Raw genomic sequence first — 21,475 nt, 5'->3', positions numbered from 1 at the left:
CGGGTCATGTGCAGTGCTTGGCTCAGCGCTGCTCCAAGAGTCAACGTTTGACACTGATTGCACAGAGCCCTTTGTTTCGGGAGGACTTTTGATGTTTACTCTAAAAGGTTGCTTTCTATAGTCTTCCTCTGCTTAGGAAGGATAAACATGTGGTGCCAAAGATGTTGTCAAGGTTGTAGGTGAACATACACTTTACTATACGCTTGGTTGTTTATTATGTACACAAACTAACAAAGTGTATCAACCAGATATGTTTAGGTGTGAAATTTAATCCGAAGTAGTAATAAATTTATGTTAAGAGCAAATGCCCTGAGCCAGATGCCATATCTAAGTATCAGCCAACTGACCAGCATTTGAATGGCATGTTATTAGCAAACAGTCTGGTCCGCTTGCCATTATTGACCCTATACCGCCCAACTACAGGTTAAACGGCAGGTCCTGTTGGTATTGTGCCAACATGCATAACAGGGATGTAGTCGTGCAAGCAGTCTTGGCGTCTTCGCTGCTACGTCCTACTTCTTTTTCTGTCCAAATATTTGTTTTGACAGTGAACTGCAACCCTTATAACCCTGCTCTGCTACGCTCTCTTGAAGACGTGAGAATGTTCCCTGTTTAACTGAATGGACAAATGGTCAAGATTGTGCTTTGTAGCACTTTAAATCCTGCCATAATTTCCAAAATGTTGATGCTTCTAATTTAGCACCTCCTGATGGGGATTTTGAATGTCTTGTCATTTTCAGAATGTCAGCTGTGAAGTTCAGGTGCATCACTTCCATCGCAGCAATCTGAATTCCTCAGGATGTCAGAGAGTTAATCTGCTGTTTTTGCTTTTTGCAGGTCACCACACCATTTACATTGGTGTGCACGTGCCCAAGAGTTATCGGCGGCGGCGGCGCCACCGTCGGAGAACCAGCCACAAGGACAGAAAGGAGAGGTTGACGGAGAACGTCTCTGACAAGTCGGACACAGAAAACAACGATGAGGCCAGCAACAGCATCCTCAAACCTCTCAGTAAGTTCTGATGGACTCTGTGTCAAAGCTGGTTAGGACTCATGTCCGTCTTTGCTGAAGCCTGCTCCCTTTTACAGAAAAAAGCCCATGTAACTCCCAGTGACCCCAAAGAAGTTGCTGAGTCCAGTTAGTGGCCAGAAATAGCTGCGCATGTCCTGCTGAGTGACAAGTCTGTTTCGACAGAGCAGAGAGAATTTTCATCGGAAGTAATGGCCGCTCAGATATAACTGTACTAGTGCTGATGTGAGTCTCCTGAGTGCAGTGTGTAAGTGCATGCCTGGCTGTGCTTTTGTCCTTGGTTCGCGACATAAGTGTATCTGTCTTTGTGTGCGTGCGGGTGTGTTAGCATCTATATATGTTAGGGCAGGCAGGTCTTGGTTGGCTGGTGTGTAAAGCACGATGTGCCCTCAGGCACAGCTGCTGCGATCTGCAAATGCTTGGACAAAGAGCTCGAGCCACTTAAGGGGAAACCTAAGAAAGAAGGGGAGGAGGGAAAGGTTGCACTGGCTGACAGTGACGAGAGGTGTGGGTTTAAATGTAAGCCCAACACCTACTGATGTCAGCATTTTTTTCTCTGCCATGTTCAAGTTAATGTTTGGATCGACGTGAGGAGTAAAGAAATCAGAAAATATTCACATTTAAGAAACCAGAACCAGAGTATTAAGCGATTACCGGGTCCAGCTCTATCACAGTTCATAAACATATGCTGGTAGACATGAAGGGCCACAAGCCAAAAAGGTTAGGAGCGACAGATTTATGTCTCAACTTTGGTGGCAGGGGTCCTCTGATGGCAATAACATGCAGTAATTTGGGGGGAAAAAATAAGAGGATAAATGGTAAGTCTCTGTAACAGTAGTCCTCTGTGAATAAAGCTTAAAGCGTCCAGGCCTTCTATCAAATCCACTAATGAGGCAGGCTACTCTCATTTCTAGTGGATGATGTAATTTTACACATGCCTGCTTCCACATGAAGTGACAAGAGGACCAAAATACGGCAGAACTGGATTTTACAATGTGTACACATCACTTGATGTGGGGGATTTTCTTCAGGACATAAATCCAATCAGAGAATAGATTACAGCCGACCCATCTGGTGGTTGCTTCCGACTGTGATGATGCATATTTTGCAAAAATGGTGAGTTTCATCAATTTTTGGGCATGTTCCTTGATCGCTGTCAGAAGTATCGAGCTAACTGCGGACGCACCGCTCTGTAATAAGCTTCCAAGGTGGCTGAAGCCGTGGTTATTGATGTTATGTTTCAGATATCATGTTGCTAGCTGTTTGGAATGGAAAGCACAAGTGTAATCTGAGCATTTCTGTTACTGATTCATATGATGATAAACCTTTGACATTCTGGTTTAGTTTTACCCTGACTTACAAACTGATACTGTGCCTTTGACCCTTATAAACCAAGCAATGCCCACTCACTTGTGACCCACAGATTGATCATGTCCATGCGGTGCGAGCAATACAGTGAGAGTGTTGTTTACCTCTCACATTGTTTCAGTTTAGCAGTTTTTAGAGGCCTGACGGTAAAGCTGAATAGGTGTAGCAGAGATGTATTTTTTTTCAGCTTTATCCTCCAACCCCCTCGGTGGGTCTCGACTCCCAGTCTGGGAGAAGAACTACTACTGCAATACAGAAAAGAATACAGGTGACAGAAAGGTTTTCAATACAACCTCTTCGTTCATAGAAATTTGTGTTCTTGAGAGGCCGATTCTACTTAACGACCCTGAAGATGGTTCTTTGTTGCTGGTAGTGGTAGAGTTGTTGTCTGTTTTTACTCTTGTAAAGCCTAACCTGATCCCTAAGCCTCAACCAAAGTGTGTGGACACTGAGCATTTACACCGACCTAGCAGGGATGCAGTTGTACCCGCCAGTGCTAATGGATCGTGTCCGTGGGGCCATGAAGACTGCGTTTTTGGTGGTGTAAATACTCCAGAGTAAACAGCGTTGCAGTTACTCTTTGGCCTTGCTGGTTCATTTGCTCACACTTGGTTTAACAAGATTGAAACTGCTGCCTGTATTTGGAGGTGAGATGGATCACGGCCTGGACAACGTCGTCGAGGAGTGTTTGGATGTTGTCAGTTGCCTTTTTTTTTAATCGTGGTGGTGGTTTCGTAATTGCCAAGTAACGAAATGCATGTAATATGCATGATTATGTTTGAATGATTAACTTGTAAATTACAGCTTGATTGTCTGTTCTGATCCATATTAAGATGTAGGGGAGACCGGGGATTTTTGTCTCAGCTCCTATAACTTGCAGAATGTTTGTGGTAGGGCACCCAAATTTTGACACAAAGTACCCTCATTTGTCTACTACAAATAGCAATGTTTTTAACTTCTCCAACTGTATCAAAGAATTCATTATTTGATGTCAAATGCAAGGAGTGCCATTGTTACAACCTACCCCTCTACCAGGGTATGTTGTAACACAACCTGGGGTCAATTGTAACAGTAAGATTGAAGAACTAAAAACTGAGACCACACCACAAAAGATGCATCTATATAGGTTTATTGTGCATGTGCCAACACTAAAGCATCTTCCTGTGCTTCACTAAGAACAAAAATAACTCATCACTGATGGCTAAATGAAGAACAGTGTCAGTGGTGTGGATCCTAACGTTAGAAGAGCTTTCTTAAAGAACATATTCTGATATGAATGTTATACACATAAAAATGGAAACCTTCAGCAGGAGGTCAGAAGTAGCTCATAATCCTCGTAAAATTACAGTGTGTGTATCTGTATGTGTTAGTCATCTTATCAGAGTGATCAGAGTCACAGCGGTGACGGATGTACGTAGGTTTTTGAGGGGGTGTTTGATGTTGTACTCCACCGCAAGTTGATATGCAAACTTCCTGACCTAAAAGAAAGTAAAACTAGTTAGTCAGGTAGTTGTACCCCATGGCACCTAAACACATATACATAAAGAACTGATGCATACAGTAGTAACTAATTCCTACTTAGGACACACTAATCTGCAACTGTCAAATGCTCAATAGGCCTACCTCACGTGGAGTGAGTCCATAGCACAAGTCTGCTGCCTCAATCAAGTAACCAGTCAACACCTCCTCTTGCTGTGCATCGAAGACTTTTTGACTGCTGTGATAGCCCACACTGGGCAGCTCTCTTGAACCTTGTTCTCCGAGGTTTTGCAATTTCTTGCAGTACCTGCTCAGTGTCACATGGCAGATGGAGCAGTCTTTGGCGACTGACCTCGCAGTTTTTCCCCGCCTCACTTCATCTGATGCGACTTTAAGTACATGTGCAGACACGCCCCTAATCGTTTTCCTCACCCACTGTCTTGGCATACTGAAAAAAAAGGAGTAGGATAGAGAAAATATGTGAATTTTTAATAACGATGGTTGTAACATTTTCTTATAAGGTGTTACAACCATCCCCACCCCTGTCAGCCATTGTTTAGCTAGCTGTATCAGCATGGTGGTTTGAAATTGGCATAGATGAAATGACTCACATTTTACGTAAGAACCTACACTTTAAACCGCTACAAGTTACCTAATTCAAACTTCAACAGTATCAGTACTAATCAAAATATAGACTTGGTCCAAAAAATTACTTTCTTAACTGAAAAATTTATGTTTTGGCTGTAAAATCTGCACACTTCTTCTCACAGCCATGCAAATTCACATGCAAGATCAGGGAGGGAGTGGTTATACATGAAATTGATCAAATGACTCTTATGTTATCCCTTATTGGTGATGCTGTTTCAACCATCCCCGGTCTCCCCTACACTCCAAATCATCCAACTTTAAACTTCATTGCATGATATCGAATAGGTATGTATGTCAAAGGGTAAAATCCCATCTGTGATTCCTAAAAAATCTCATTCGAGGTGAACACGCGTGAAACCCTGCACACCTCGGTTTGTTTACAGCAACACTGGTAATTCTCCATTCATGGAAAATGCGACTATGTTGGCAGCAGGGCGTGCGCATTGACGTGTTGTTAGCAGTCAACACTGTGGCACTCTGCTGGTTCATAGGGGTGAAATAGCATGTAGCTGTGAATATTTGGTAAAAATCAGTCGTGATATTGAGGTGTTTACGAAATGCGCAGTGAATTGGCGTCACACAAATAGAGAGCAGAAAGTACAATTGGTTTTGTTGTGCAGTGGGCGGTTCATTAACTTTATTGTGTGTAAACAGACTTTTGTACAATTATATTCTATTTGATGTGAACCATTAAGTACGCTGTTGCCACTAGTTCATTTTAAGGTTGTTTACTGGAAATATGTGTTGTCTTGATAATAACACACTGTGTCTGTGTTTATGCAATGAATAAGAGTCAGGCACACTCGTTTTAGTGGAGAACAAATGGAGAGGAACTGCTGTGATGCACACACACACACTGCATAAAAAAATAACACACATCTGTGACTGTGAGCAGCATATCCTCACTAACAGGGGTAATTTCTGTCTTTGGCAGTTCCATAAAAATATAAACAAGTCCCCTCAAAGAAAAATAGCACTCATAAGGAAGGCAAGTATGTGTCTGAGACCACCTGCAGTCTGCTGGAGCAGACTGGAGTTTAAGCTGAGACAAACATTTCTCACAGGAAGAGACAGAAATGATCTTATCGGCTGAATTAAACCAAAGAGGGCAGAGATATAGAAAAGATACAGTTGGATGGATTTAACAACTTTGTACTGAAGCTCAGATACAAAAGGCAAAGGGTTAAAAGCTCATTCAATCTAATATAAATGGAAAAAACAATACAAAGTGTTTCTGTAACGTGTTGGGCCACCGTGAGCCACCAGAACAGTTCCAGTAATCATTTTCATAGATTATCTAAGTCTTTGAACTCTACTGGAGAGATTATCAAGATATTCCTTCAGATGATATTTAATAATCATGGCCACTACACTCATCACATCATCTCCCATTGGTGTTCAGTTGGCTTGACATGTAGTTACTGTGAAGGCCAGAGCATACTCTTTGACTGACACAATTTTCATACCTGTCAGTATCTTGTTTAGCTTGCTGACCTCTCAGGGTCAAACTCGCCATATTAGCATGTAGCTGGCTATCTGGGGAAGCTAGTGAACTAGCCTGCTGACCGTCCAACATCATGAATATTATCGTCAATAGAAATAAAGTTGCATTCAAAGCCATTTAGATTTTTAATATTATTCCATTCAGTTTTCCCCCAATTGTCCAATCATTGCTATTGTTAACTTAAACTCAAATTTGCAGGCATCTGTCAGCCATGCAAAAACTGCCAGGCATGCAGTATACCTAATGTCCTACTGTTACTTACTGCCCTGCTCTGTCTTACTCCCTCTGGGAAACATGGCTGCCCCCAGGGGAAGGCCCTTGTATGTTGTCTGGGCTGAAATCCTCTTGTTTGGTCAGATGGACGCTGCAGGGACTGCAAGTCCATCCTCGTGGTTATATGTGTGTCCACCGCGGGGCCATTTGACCCCTGCTCATTTTGATGAGCGTGTTTTTTTTCCAAAGCTTTCCCTCCTCTTCTTTAGTAGGATCAAATGCTCTCTCAAAGTGGATTACACAGATTACTTAGAAACTTCGTTCTCATACAAATAGGTTTAATTTCCCAAAGTCAGGGAGAGCAAGAGCTGCGATGTATTTAGTTTTGTATTGTTTTTTAAAAAAAAGATTTAAATCTGTAAATGCCAACTGAATGTTCTTGCCTCCCTGCAACCATTCCTGCTTCTCTCAGAATTGAAAGTAAAAGCCTGAGATTTACGAGGACTTTCAAAATTGATTAGATAAATACAAAGGTCAAGGTAGAACGCGGGCTGTTTTTTTTCTGGTTCCTGAAAAGCTGACATTTTAGAGCTACACACATCACATGGCAACAGTATTATGGGTTGCAGCCCTTAACATTTACAGCTATCACTCAAGTAAACTATAATTGCATTTGAAAGATTTTACACAATGCTAGATGTCCTCTATTTGGATCCAAATATTTTCCCTGAGAGTAATGAGAAAGGATCCAAATTGAAGAGACATTACATTTGTCACTACAAAATTAAAGTATACATTGACTGTCCATGACTCTGTTGATTACATGTCTGGTCAGGACACAGTGTCCTTCCAGCGGCCTTCCCTTGATGATTCTGGTTGGTGCAAGACATTCATACGATCATAAACATCGTTTTCACAAGCGATAGCAGTTTCTGTAAAACCTTCTCTTGAACTCACACAGTGCAAACATTGTGGAAACGGTGTGGAGTTGTGAGACTAGACCTTCTACAGAGCAACAGATTGTTGGAGAAATTCATCAGCGTCATACGGAAAAGTGAATTATATCAGTAGAAAAGGTCTCTGGCTATTGATTGGATAAACTGCTTAAACCCTTGAAAAGACATCATTTTTCTTGACTTTGTGTCTTTCTTGACGTGAGTTATTGTTATGATGAGTTAATTTTCATTGATTGACACTTAGATCAACAAAGTCCCCTCATCCACAGCCTGCAAGTGCATATTTAATGTCTTCTAGCTGTATTTTCTGCTGGAAACAACCGATATAGAATATTTTCTGATGCATTTAGACTTGTGTCAGTGAGGAAATTGGAATACATGGTGTTCTGTGTTGGATTGTTGTCATGGGTGTACAGTTGTGAGTCTGGAAATAAGGTCTTGCTGCTTGAACCTATGGTACTGTTTCTGAACTGTCTTTGTAAATCTTGACTTTGTCAAGAAGTTGATTGAATCTTTTGGTCCTTGAACAGTTTTCTGGCAGCTCTTCTGTTAAATATTCTTGTTCTCTTGTCATTTACTCATTTACTCACTTTCTTTAGTTAGCAAATGCTTTGATTTTGCGTCATTAAACACTTTCTCTGATTAGACTCTGCAGATCTTACACTTAATCTTAAGATTGCACTAACATAAACATTTATTTGATCCGATATACGGATCACTACACAAGGCAATAGAACGACTTTTAACCAATCATGAATGAAAATCAATCCTCTGTAAGACAAAGTGGCTCTAAAGCCAACCAGCCAACCTGCCAGCCAGCCAGCCAGTCAGCCAGCCAGTCAGCCAGCCAACCGGCCAGCCAGCCAATCCTGATGTCAAATATATGTAAGCTACTGTTTTTTTATTTTTTACGTATCCAGTAGTACTTTCGAAGACCTGTCAGCACACTTTAATGTGTGAAATGGGTGGTTGCACTTTGAAGTGACTGATTCATGACTTTCTTAGGAGATGGGCATTGTGCCGTTCACAGAGAGGATGTGGTTGAACGTTCAGTATACCTGAAGTAGTCATGTCATTTCAGGCTCTGACCCCCCAGCTGGTATTTGTTACATTCTCATCAGAACTTGCCCACCTCAGCTTTCACAACAAAATACCAGAGCTTGGTGTTCTGGGTATAAATACTGTGTTTTCAATGAATCGCCCTCTGGGTGTTACTCTGCATTCAGCCCAATCCCTGTTCTGCTGCCTCTGTGCTAGCTGCCCTGCATACTGAATGTTAGACTTTGTGGCATGGAAAGCATTTCCTGTGTACTCTCCAGTGATCCTCTCTTTGCTTTGAACGAGGTGACGCAGAGATGCATTATCATTGCACGTACAGTCACAAACAATGAACGTGCTATTAGATCCCGTGTAGCCATTTACTGTACTGAATTTTTCAAAAAGGTCAGAGAGATGGAAGGTATTTGTGTAGGATGCATGTCAAGAGTGGGACTAAACAGGCCTTTAGTGGCAGCCACACTAAGCTTTCTGCCGGGCAGCGGGCATTCTTCCTCCATCCCCTATCCCATGAGCCTCTGCTGCTGGGACAAAGTCCTCTTTGTATGCTCATGGCTCTTGGCTAGAGCACACAGAGCTTTGAAATTGCGCTTGAACGATGGGATTTTCATTTCTATCCCTCCTTTTCGTGCTCGCTCTCACCCCTCTTTGCTTTCACTCTGCACCGAGCCTCACCCCTAACCCTTCTCACCCACCCCTCCCACCTTTCTCCTCTCTCTTAGCAACTACTCAAGTGGGACAGTATTGCATTGACACCAGCACTGTGCTTGTTACCAGCTTGATTCTCTGCTGGATAGCAAGGATAGACAGCATCAGTTTTTCATGAAGAATTAGGAAATCCCTTTAGAAACCTACTGTGCACTAGATGAAGCTTCAGGGAACCCATTTTTGACTCAACATTGTTGATGTCCCTTGACAGGAGTTTTGCATAGTTTCTTTCCCATACAATATTGTGACTGCTAACTTTCAATTTGTAATAAGTAGTAGCTGTAAATTTAAAATGTAGAGTCACGTAACATTTCCTAATCTTGTGCCAAACTCTATTTCTACTAAGATGATGTGTGGGGATGTCTTCACCTTGATTTAGGGAAGAAAATAACAATTTAATTGTTGTGGATTGTTATTAAAATTATAATAGCATGATAAATTATTCCCTGCTAATACAGGGGCAAAAACATCTTTCCCGCCCTGCTCTTACTGTATTTCTTAATTGCTTTTTTATGCAATGTGAGTCTACACCCCTGAGGCTTTGACCCTCAGCCTGCACTGCTTGCTATTGTTTGCATGTAATTTTGGCCAGATCGGTATTTAAAGATTGTTTTAAATGTTTACTGTAATCAGCGCAAATCACTATGGAAGTGAGTGTCAGCTAAATGTGTGAAACGCATGTGTAAATTATTCCACCTAAGGTGTTATTAAACAGGTTGCGGTGACTTAAGCTAGTTGCAGCTTGTTGAAGTGTGTGTATGTGTGTGTGCCAGCAGACAGTTTATCCCCCACCTAGTAATCTTACAGCTGCTTGTCTGGCTCGTACCTGCTGTTGTTGTTACTGTGCTGCAGAAAACACAAAAGATGCCTTCACCTCATTTACTGCTTGGCCGCTTATTGCTGACTGACTGAATGAATGAATGAATTTATGACTCAATTTGGCAGGAGATAAAAGGTTAAGTGTTGTATGTGTGCTAATGTCTAAATTTCAAATGCAAGAAAGTCCAGTTAAAGACTCAACACTTAGGTTAGCCTGAATTATTGTCCTTTGAGATTTTAAGGAATTTGTCATGTAAGAGCCGGATATTATGATTTTAAGTTCTATTCAAAGTTTTTGGGTCCATTACAGTTTTTACATACTACACACTATTTTATTATTATATTTATTATTATATTTTTTAGACTAACAATATTAGAAGTCCACACAAACATTAAATGACTGCATTTTTTTTTAGCAAAAATATTTAAAATATTAATATTCGATAGCTTCAGTCAACACTCTGGTGCCACAGTATTAGGAAAGTGTTATGCAATCAGATCAGACAGCTTTGTTATTATAACACACACACACACAGACACAGAAACAGACACACACAGATACACACACACACACACACACACACACACACACACATGCACACACGTGTTTGTGCTTCACCTTCAGTGCAATCCTTAGCCTGAGCCATCGCGACTATATGCCCAGAAGTGGTTCTCAAAGCTGGGTCCAGTGACCCCCCTTAGGTTGTTGAGGGGGTTCTGGGTCTCCAGTAAAATAATGGGAGTCATTTATTTTCACTGTAATTCCATCCATAGGTAAAACAATGCCAGAATGTTTGACTATTTTGATCATGGGATTAGTTTCATTTTTTGTGATAGCATATTGAGAAGCAAAACTCTTGACATTAAAAAGTTTAAATACTTGTCTAAAGTCATCAACAATGAATATTTACAGTCACAGCATTTCTATCTGGGCTTCGGTTCTGCTTGCTCAGACAAGATGAAAATGAATTGATTTCCACCTGCTGACAATCCACTTGGTCATTATCCAGCATCATCACAGCAGGAGTCCCAGTGACAGTGATATTAACAGCCTTTTGACTTGTCATAACAAGAAACAAAATGGTAAACCCACACAGGTGATTATTATTATTCGGCCTGATTGGAACTCTTTGCAAGACTGTTTGTTAGCTTCGTTTGCATGTATTGGGTCAATTACATCTGTGTAAGTCCTGTTGGTTTATAAAGGTCAGTGACTTCCCCTTATTCCCAGCATGCTGTAGCTTCGCAAAAAAAGGTCTAATCATCCAGACCACACCTGTGTAGCTTTCCAGGAGCTGGTTGCACCAGCGGCTCGCAAGTTCAAACTGAGCCTAAAGTTCTAACGAAGGTGCTTACTGAGTGGAGTTTTATGCATGACTAAATCTTACAGAAAGAGATTATTTGTTAACATTCACACTGATTAACTGACAGGTGTAATGGTTGTGTACCTCACTCAACCAACTGACAAAGCTGAGGTAAGCTTGCTAATATGAGCCATGAAGAGTAAGTAAAGAGTGTAGAGGAAAGACATGATAGATTTATGAATCGCTAGTGCAACCAGTCTTTAAATGGAGATCAGCCTTCATCAGTGTTAGTAGTTACATCTGTGCTATTTTTGCTATGATAAGTGGACGTATGTAAAAATATCTGTTGGCTAAAGGTTTGGCTGAGCAGTATTTGCTTGTCAGAGAACTCGTAAAATGAAATTGAGTTACGCGGGCAATGGAGGAGGGACTGCAAACTGTTTTTTTAATACTCTGTAAAAGCGATTTCACATCAGCATGTGCATATATGATGAGCATCTTGTAGCTGTTTCACAGTAGCCGTCTGATGTCATTGTTTCATTTATGTGAGCCTTTCCAGGACGAAGCAGAGGCTCTAATGATGTGCCGGTCTTGTGTAGTTGTTTGCTGATGACAATAATCTCTGTGTACAGTTTTCTACATGCATGGGCCTGCTTTCATGAAAGAGGGCAGTGACTGTTTGTGGGCTCTCATTCAAAGTTCAAATATTGTTTCCACTTGTTGGAACAAGCCCCGATGGTGTCGACCATTTACAGCATGTTTGAATAGCGCTGAAAAGTCTAATTTATGTATCAGTCCTGTTGAAATTCTGTTTGTGTTGCTCTCTAAATATTCAAATGAGAAGACAAGGGGAGGAAAGCCAAGCCTCTGTTAGAGAATAGGCCAGTTTGTGAAACCATTTCCTAATTGTTAATGAGGGGCTCCAGGGCAGCTTGCCAAGGCTGGAGGGCCAATAGCGTGGGCCTGTTTGAACAGAGGGGGCAGAGAGGGGAAGGGGCTAGCTGTGGGGACACTGTCACTGAGGGGACCCCTAAACCCCATCGGCCCCCTCCTACCTGGTTCACAAAGTGCTCGAGCAGGCAGCTGAGTGCGACCGTCACTTCCACCCAAGACTTTAATGAGGGTCTAGTTCGGCTTTGGGACTCGGTGAGCTTGTGTCGCTTGCCGACTGCTATCTGAGGAGCATACCCTGGGCCATCTGATTTGGAGAGTAAAGGGGGGGTCAGTGAGTTTTTAAAGATGTCCAACAACAACAATAACCAAGAGGAGAAAGAGGAAAAGGAAGAGGACACTGAGGAGAAAGAAGAGGAGGTCATGGTGAAAATCCCACCACCTCCACCTCCTCCCGAGGTCAACTGGAAGGGTCCAGCTGAGGAGGGGAAATCTGAGCCCAAACCTTTGCCCAACGGGCACCACTGCCAGCCTATGAACCGCAGTATTTTTCCTCTCTCCACAGTCTCGCCTGCAGCCGAGAGGATCCGCTTCATCCTCGGGGAGGAGGATGACGGCCCGGCGCCCCCGCAGCTCTTCACTGAGTTGGATGAGCTCCTGTCGGTGGATGGTCAGGAGATGGAGTGGAAGGAGACGGCCAGGTAAAGACCTCAGTCTCAGACCCTCAACGTTCCTGTATTTGCCCCTTTTGATTTTACAGTTATGATCATTAGAAACTTTCTCGATTGACTTAAACTCACATTTTATACAGTTGACAGTGAAGTCACCTACACAGTAAAATCCTGTCATCTTTTATTTTGACGATGCACAAATCTGTTTCTTCAAGTTCACCTAAAAACCTTTGTGCATAGATTGTTTTAAACCTCCATCCCAGAGGCAAATAACTGAACAAACATTTGTAAACTTCAGCTAGTTGTCAGTCTAAAAATCCGCTCTTCAAACACGAGGGAACTTGCTGCGTGCATTGAATTTGGAGCGGCATATAAAGTGAGCCCACAGGTTTCTCTTGTGTGGCCCACCAGTGGGATGGGATGGGTTAGAGATGGGATGATTGTTTATACATCATTAGCATGTGAAGAGTGAAGCTCTCTCAGGGGGAAACTGGATCCCTGGGCTGCTGTTTGAGACTCCAAGTGAGTCAATTTGTTATCCAAACCTCTGACCAATTATACCACAGATAGAAGTTACATTTTGCTTCACTGCTGGTTGAATGATTTTCAGAGGAGCTCTACTGAAGAACTCTGCTGTCAAAGCCATTCAGTTTACTTTAAACAAGCTTTTTCTTTAACCCACGAAGGCTTTATAAGGCGGTGTCGTAGTTGAAAAGCATTTTCCCACCATGATATTGACAAAATGTCTCACTTCTACGCAGGACATTGATACTTTATTGGTGAGGGATTGTCATTATGTGCACATTCAGAAGCTTGTTAGTTCTGCAGAAAGCTACAAAGAATTAAACCTCAGTTTAACCTGGATTGAACCAGGTTGGTTGGTTGATCATGTCATGTCAGCCAACAAGGAAAAAAACACCTGATGATCTCAAACAGTCCAAAACTGTATCTACCAGGGATTGTTCTCAAGGTATGAGGTAGGATTTATTATAATTCTTAATTAACTGTACTTTATTCAGTATAGAGGGGAAATAAATCAGTAAAACAGTTTGGACGATAACACACAGTGATTTTGAAAGATAACCACAAGAAAATATTTTTCTTCCCACGATGGAAGATTTCCCTGCAGTCAAAAGTAAAGTTGAATAAGAAATCAATGCAAGAGGATCAGCAGGGCTAAAAAGGTTAAAAGAGGGCAGCAAGTCCAGACCCTTCAAAAGTGTTTATTCTTATATATTGCTCACAAAAGGTGAAAAAAAAAATCAATCCTGTGTCTTTAATGTCAAATGTTTTATTCTGCAAATCACTGCAGAGATTAAGACCCGTTCCAGTGTCTCACCAAGTGCACTCGGGGGACTCAAAATGAATAAAAGATCTCACAAGTGCTGGGTAGTGCTGGCTGTCCGCCAAGTGCAATTTTGGCAGCTAAACTGCCCAAATAAAACCCTGGTATAGAAACGACTGCTCACAGCCTGTTCAGTTCCTCATCTCCCTGACTCTGAGGGAGGAGAGAGGGGAGTGATTAAATATGCACATTAAGAAACAACAGACATGTTAACACTGCTTCTGAGTTTCAGAGCAGATCATGTTACCTCAACCATTCACAAAAGAGAGGATTGAATTCTCAAACACTGTCCGCTCAGTCAGGTATTTTTCTTAAAGATAAACAGCATGAAATGACTGACAAAGACAGTTTAAGTGCTTGTATTAAAGGATAATTCACTTTTACCATTCCTGCTTGTTTGACACAATATAAGCACCCAAGAGACTTATTTTTTTGGTTTAGAAAATAAACCAATATATAGTTAAGTTAATGTAGAAAAATATATATTAATATCAAACCCTGTTTAGATGTAAACTGTCCAAGTTCCTGCTTTAATCCAATCATTTCTCTCCCTTTTTAATCCCTCAAGGTGGATCAAGTTTGAGGAGAAGGTAGAGAAAGGAGGTGAACGCTGGAGTAAACCTCACGTGGCCACGCTGTCCTTACATAGCCTTTTCGAACTGCGAACGTGCATAGAGAAGGGCACCATCATGCTGGACTTGGAGGCTTCCACTCTGCCTCAGGTTGTCGGTAAGTTGACTGCAGGTCACTCGTCAATCTTTTTCTGTAATGAGACAAACTGCATTTAACTGCAAATTGTTAATTTGCACAGTCTAGTGCAAGCCCGTCAGATCGAGGATCCACATCAAAATGTACTGCCTGTGTTGGATAATTTTATTTTTGACATTAAATGTTGTGGTTTTGACGCTGGAAACACAACCACTTTTGTCCACAGGGGCCTCCAAAATCGACAAAATAGCGTATCAAAGTTCCTCGTAGTAGCTTTCAAAAAAGTGAGAAAAAATTCCTGGATCCGTCCCTTCATCTGGATCTGCACCAAAAGTTAATAGGGTCTATTCTGGGCCGAGACCCATCCGCCATCCAAGTTTCATGGAAATGCGTCCAGTAGTTTTTGTGTAATCCTGCTGACAAACCAACAAACAAGCAAGCAAATGGATGCGGCTGAAAACATAGCCTCCGTGGCAGAGGTAAAAAATAGGTGTTTTAAGTAAATATAAAAAATACATTTAATATGACATCTCTTTTCATTGTTAAAAGACAGTCCCGCCAGCATCACGTTTTTTTCAAGTGATGGAGCAAATGTAAATATGTTGCAAGTAAATGTAATTTGCAGGATACAGGGCTGGTGCTGTGCAGAAAATCAAGCTAAAGGTTAAAGTAATCAATTTATATAATGCCATTATATCACTCAATTTCCAGTGAATATTGTAATTATACATTTTAGGTATCTTAATGTGTACTAGTCTTTTTTTTTTACTCTTACAATAGAGTGACATTGATAAAGGTCGGCACCCTCCTGCCTGTGATACAAGAGCCGTGTGCCAGTTTGATTTGATCTGCTCTGTGATGTACAGGACATTCAGAGCTGGTCTGTAGCGTTGCGTGCAGGTTTATGGATTGACGCATCGCACACATAACTCAGAGGTTTTCTTCTCTTCCCTTCTTTGCCTTAAGAGTAGCAAAAGGCCACAGCTCTCTGAAGTCCAGCCAATCCTGTACCCCACTGTACATTAGAACAGTGAGGAACTCAAACAGTAGTTTGTAAATGGTCACATAAAAACTTCCTAATTTGAGGACAGTCAACCCTCTTCGTTTTTGTCTGCATGAGGGAGCAGGAGGAAGAGTTACCACTTGGAGTGATTAATGTGAAGTAATTGACTGTGCTGCACGGAGCGGACAGGCGGAGCGGAGCGGGGCCTCTTGCTTTGAGGCCAGCTGACTGGACTGATGGGCCATTAACAGCACTACCCCTCCACAAGAAGAGAAACTCCCCGAGGCTGCTATCCGTCAGCATTCAGGCCTCCGACCTTCTTTTTAAAAATAGGCTAGACCTTTTTGATTGAGCTGTTTCATGATGCCACGAAGACTTTCATACAGGAGCATTGCAGTCTGGGAGGCACTAATTGAGTCCTTACAAGTATGAAGAGACTTTTTATGTTGCTTCATGAGGAGATGCCTTGAGACATGATACTACAGTGAGGCTGTTGGGTAAAATGTTGCATGGAGGGAAAAGATTGAGCCAAACAAGAAAACCTACCGAAACCTTCTAAAATAACAATTCTTTTTTTTCTCATTTATGTCACTATAAGTTGAATAAATTTGTGTTCTTAACTATTGCTCTGACAAAATAAGCAACTCTAAAAATCTCTTCCCATCCTCTTCCGTCTCTCCCCTCTCTCTGCACCTTCAGAGCTGATCACGGACAACCAGATAGAGATCGGTCAGCTGAAGGCAGAGCTGAAGGACAAAGTCATGTACACGTTGCTACGGAAACATCGCCACCAGACCAAGAAGTCCAACCTGCGCTCTCTGGCTGACATCGGCAAGACGGTCTCCAGTGCAAGTAGGCTGTTTTCCAACCAGGAAAACGGTAATACTGATGCCAGTTTGGTGCAGTCTTCTGATTTTTTTATGTAAATGGTAGTGAAAAAAAAATCACTGAGTTAGAGTTGGATTTTTTTGTTGAAGTTAAAATCCCAGCTTCTTCTTACTACAGTAGATGCAGAGGCCTCATCAGATATTTCGTCCCTTATACTTTATTTTGAAGGTGTTGGCTCAAATTACTTTAATTTTACTGCTACTGCAGTCCTACTAATTGCTCACTAAACCCATCATTCAACCAAAACTAAAGTTTGTAGATGCCTTTTTCTAATTCATCACAAACATTTGGTGTTATCACTCTAACAACACTCTTCAAAGTACTCACTGTAGGATACTGTACTAACTACATTCACAGATGCAGAACTGGTCAGAGTCTAATCTTGTCTGCACCGGTGAGAGCACACGGAGCTCATTTCAAATTGACTTCCGCTGTAAATTTCACCACTAAAGATCAGAGTTGGCGCGTGAGTTTATGACGCTGGTGAGAAAAGTCCAGGGCCATGACAAATCATAAAGTTGACACAGTGTTTGGATAGGATATGACTAATAATGAACTTGAGAGATCATGATTAACAGCGGTTAAAATCTCTGAAGTTGCTGATGTGTATATGTGCATATGATTCTCACATCATTTACTTTTAATTTTGGTGTAAATTTAAAAACAACAAGAATGTAACACCCTTTTTCCTCACACAGGACGGGCCGTCACTTTGCTTCACTGACAGTTATCTTGTCTTTCTATAGAGACTGAATCCAGATTTATGCAAAAATCACACAGAAGTAATGGAAATTAGATAAATCGGCCAGTTGGTTTGGATTGTAGTTGTTTTATGAAATGGATTAAACATCAATCTGGTGTATTCTGCATGCAAAGCTCATTGAAATGAATTTGGTCACAAAATCCTTTGTTAATGAAATAGAAAAGACTGGCTGCAGCACCAAGCAGAATATTCAATCATTCTCCAAAGCGGTGAGATTTAAAGTTTCAAACGTGAGCAAAGTGACGGCCTTAACTCACACTGATGTCTCACTGACGTTAACGCCACGTGTACGAGTGCTTTGATTTTAACACATTGAGTAACTAGATGTTTCACAGTGTTGACAATGTAATTAATGTGTTACCAGCCATGGGTCTTTGGAAAGTGAAGTTATTTATTACCTGCTATTAAATTTATGCACCTGGTTTATGACTGTATCTAAAGAAAACCTCCCTCTGTTCATGATCTACTTTGTTTCTGTGTTCAAATGGAAACTCCTCGCAGAAAAGCCTGAGCCTCTTATCACAATCACAATGCTGAGATCAAGAGTTTCATTAATAATCTTTAATTCATCAGAACTTTGTGAGGATAAAGTACATCACCCAGTTTATTTAAACAGCATTTGAGTGCTGTAAGAGTTTTACTGTCCAGTGACCCATGGTGACCTGATTTAATGACACCACTCATCTCACCACAATGTTTCTCTTCACAGCTTGTAATAGATTTTTAAAGAGAAAGTTCACCCCAAAATCAAAAATACATATTTTTCTGGAGATATCAGCCGTAGAGATGTCTGCCTTCTCTCGAATATAATGTAAGTAGATGGAACTCGGCAGCAACAGCAACGCCCCCTTTCCAGAAATCATGACGCTGTTGCTAAAGATAACCACCAGACCTTGTTGTGAGCAGTTTCATGTAGGAACTATTTTCTTTTGACCAAACTACACCCACCAATCGTATCATAGCACAGAAGGAAGCAATCTGCTTGTGGATGAGAGCGCGGGATGTAAACATTAATGGCCTCCACCTGAGCTGAGATGCTGAGCTGAGAGGCTCAGGTTTGGAGAGATGTTGCTGTTAAGTTTTTAGTTTTTTTTTTTTTTTGAGCTCCTCAAGCTGAATGCCATCTAGTTCCATTATATTCAAGAGAAGACAGCCATTTCTAAAGTTGCTATCTCCAAAACGAGGCAACTCGCACCGAAATGATCTAGATGGATAAATACCAGGAAAGAAGAAAAACTCTTTTTTATTCGGGGGTGAACTGTCCCTTTAGTAGCCACTTGATTTTATTCTCCTAACAAATCTCATGCTTTGGCTCAGTGGGCTTATCTATCAACTCTCCTGCTGTCTCTTCCTTCCATCTCTCTGTTCTCTCTTTTTTGCTTCCCTGGATCGGGCTTGATAACCTGCTGCCGCTACTAAAAGCTCGCAGTCCTCTTGAGAACTCTGTGACTTGCCTGTCGGGTCGCATATCAATGGAGGACTTGCAGTCCCAAAGGAGTACCAGCATGGACTGGCTTAGTAAGTTCACTGGACCCAGTCTACGTTCACACTGCAGACCACCGACCAGCTCTGAATCACTGCTCGTATTGGAGTTCATATTTGTTCCCTTTAAGGTCGAGCCAATCAGCCAAAGATCATATTTTTGTCATTAGCTGAAGTTCAGCTTCTTCAGTATCTGGCTTCTTGGTACAAAACCAATACATGAGACTCGGGATACGGAAATTTGAAAATGTGACTACAAATTTGTGTCACATGTGAGTTAAAACAGTCAGAGGTGGAAAAACTTTCAGCTGCAGTGTGAACGTGACCAAACTCTAGTATAACGTATAACCACACCTATAATTCACACTCAATGTAACAAGGACAGTAGAAGTCATTGTTATGTACTTAACATAGTAGTGTCATTAAATAGTTTGTCATCCCTGCCAGTTTAGGCTTTTTAAAAACATTTTTTATTAAGTTTAAGTGATTTTCTTTCCCAAACTTTACACCTATATTTGGCTTAGATTTGATATTTGATCCCATTTTGTATTTCCCTTGAATTTAGTTGTTTTCCCCCCTTACTTGTGTATCTACTCTATATACAGTGAGCACTACAGTTTCATCATTTACACTGGCTGCATCATACTGACAAGCATGTTATTACCCACAATACTCAGGGGGCAGATGCATGAAAGGCTACAGTGGCATCAGATTTTGCGTTCGCTGAGATTCGTACCTCTCTGGACCACCGTCCCTTATCTCTGACCTCAGCTCCAGGACTGGAGTAAAGTCACGTTCTGCTGTCAGATCTCTGATGCTGGAGTTGACGAGCTGAAACCAAAAGTCAGCAGAGCATCAATCAGAGTCTGCTGTCCACCTGCTTCACATGAGGAAAGCACTCAGTGGAAGACATTGATGTGAAAGATGAACACTTAAGATGATCAGATATTCTCAGTGAAGCTCTTCATTCATTTTTACAGAGTAAGAATGGAAACAAAATTATTATTATTATTATTTTTAAAAGATAGCACCACGTTTGTCATCTTAATCGCCCACAAATGGAACAAGCTCAGACAAAGAAGAATCATCTCATTATTGACATATAATACCGGACTAAAGATAGTTAGATAGTTGAACATGCACGTTTTGTGTGTTGTTCTCGTCTTCAAGATTTTTTAGGGGATTTTATGTATCCAGATCCAGTTACTGTCCCCTCTGTCAGTGAACATCTGAGTTGTTCTTAGCTGGACTTAAAGGTTTTCTTGAATAGCCTATTGATCGTTAAGTAGAAAGGAATTTGTCTTCTGGTGCGCTCCAGCCTTTATTAGATAGATGAGAGTTTAATGGTGAGCTAAATCTCTTCTGTCTGCGGTTTGCATGAAGATCGCTGTTGCCTTTTTTCTTTTCGGCGCTGCATGTGGAGCAAACTGTCTGGGCCACTGTCTTTTCTTGGATCTCTGCCATCTGTTTTTTCCACTCAGTACTCAGTTCCTGCCGAAGGTGAAGCTGGTCTAACTGTTCAGGGTTGATGTGTTTTAACAGACAGTCCCACCACAACTCACCGGAACCTGACCTCCAGCAGCCTGAACGACATTTCTGACAAACCAGAAAAAGAGCAGGTGAGTCAACCTGACGATTTAACAGTGGAGAAACCCTCTTGTTTTCCTGCTTTTGCTGCAGTGTTTCAGCACTGCGGACACCAGAGATGACCTGTCGATTAAACTCCTTCCTTCCTCACTCTCTGACATTATGGAAGTCATAGCGACAGGCGACCAAATGAAGCGCACTCGTAATTTGCAAAAGATTACAGAGGCCTACTTCTCTGGGTTTGACCATTGATGGAAAATTGTAGGATTGTAAAAGTACACAACTCATTTTTACATTTTGATGCAGACATGCACATATTTTGTCGTCCAGGAGAATGTTATCTGAAAAATCTCTTCAGGAATCATTGTAAAAGTCTTAAAAGTCTCCGAACATCTCAAAGTTTTAGCTAAATTAAGTTGCCTTCACCAGTGCCAATCAAGTAGCGCCTTTGGCTCATTAATATCTATTTAAACCAGGTGTTATACTGGAAAATTAGTCTTGAAACTGTCGCTGCGTGGCCTATTATTGAGAAATAGATATTTAGGGATAATTAAGACTTTTGGATTGAAAAGTAAAATCAGTCAGTCATTTTTTCAACATACTGTAAAGTACAGTGGTATCAAGCAAAGTCCAGGGCAGAATTGCAGGCCTGTATTGCAAAGCCAGCTGTTAGCCTGATGTACCCTCAGCCCCAGCAGAGCTGGAGGAACGAGTCAGCGCTGACTGAGGCCGCTGGTTCAGAGCAGAGATAACATTGTCTAAAGTACAGTTCATTGTTCCAACCGCCGTCGTCATCACTCAGCCCTCTGCAGCTGCTCTGAACCTGCCACAGCCAAGTCTGTAAAACTATTTCCAAGTCCCTTGTGTAATATCTCTACTCAGTGTATCGAGATTCTGCGGAAAAATCTGAATAAACTTTTCCTTTAATGGTAAGTGTGGCGATTTTGCTGCAGTGAGGATGACGCTGAGGCGGAGAGTCTTTGCTACAGAGAGAGAAAAAAATAATTAATGATGAAGTCAGAATGAAAAGTACACAAGCAAACACGCTTGTAC

The 21,475-nt window shown here is 41.5% G+C and overlaps 1 protein-coding gene across 1 annotated transcript in view; it reads left to right on the top strand.

Annotated features, from left to right (window-relative positions):
- Positions 1–21,475, top strand: part of slc4a4a (solute carrier family 4 member 4a) — a 56,012-nt gene that overhangs the window by 10,324 nt on the left and 24,213 nt on the right. The window contains exons 4-8 of the mRNA XM_084358970.1: positions 838–1,011; positions 12,541–12,676; positions 14,560–14,720; positions 16,402–16,554; positions 20,378–20,454. Of these exons, the coding sequence (XP_084215096.1) occupies positions 838–1,011; positions 12,541–12,676; positions 14,560–14,720; positions 16,402–16,554; positions 20,378–20,454 (701 nt within the window). The remainder of the gene's footprint in view (positions 1–837; positions 1,012–12,540; positions 12,677–14,559; positions 14,721–16,401; positions 16,555–20,377; positions 20,455–21,475) is intronic.

Source organism: Pagrus pagrus (genome assembly GCF_965226575.1).
Source record: "Pagrus pagrus genome assembly, chromosome: 8".
NCBI classification, from domain to species: Eukaryota; Metazoa; Chordata; class Actinopteri; order Spariformes; family Sparidae; genus Pagrus; species Pagrus pagrus.
The sequence above is the reverse complement of the archived record's forward strand: the minus strand, read 5'-3'. Positions and strand labels throughout refer to the sequence as shown.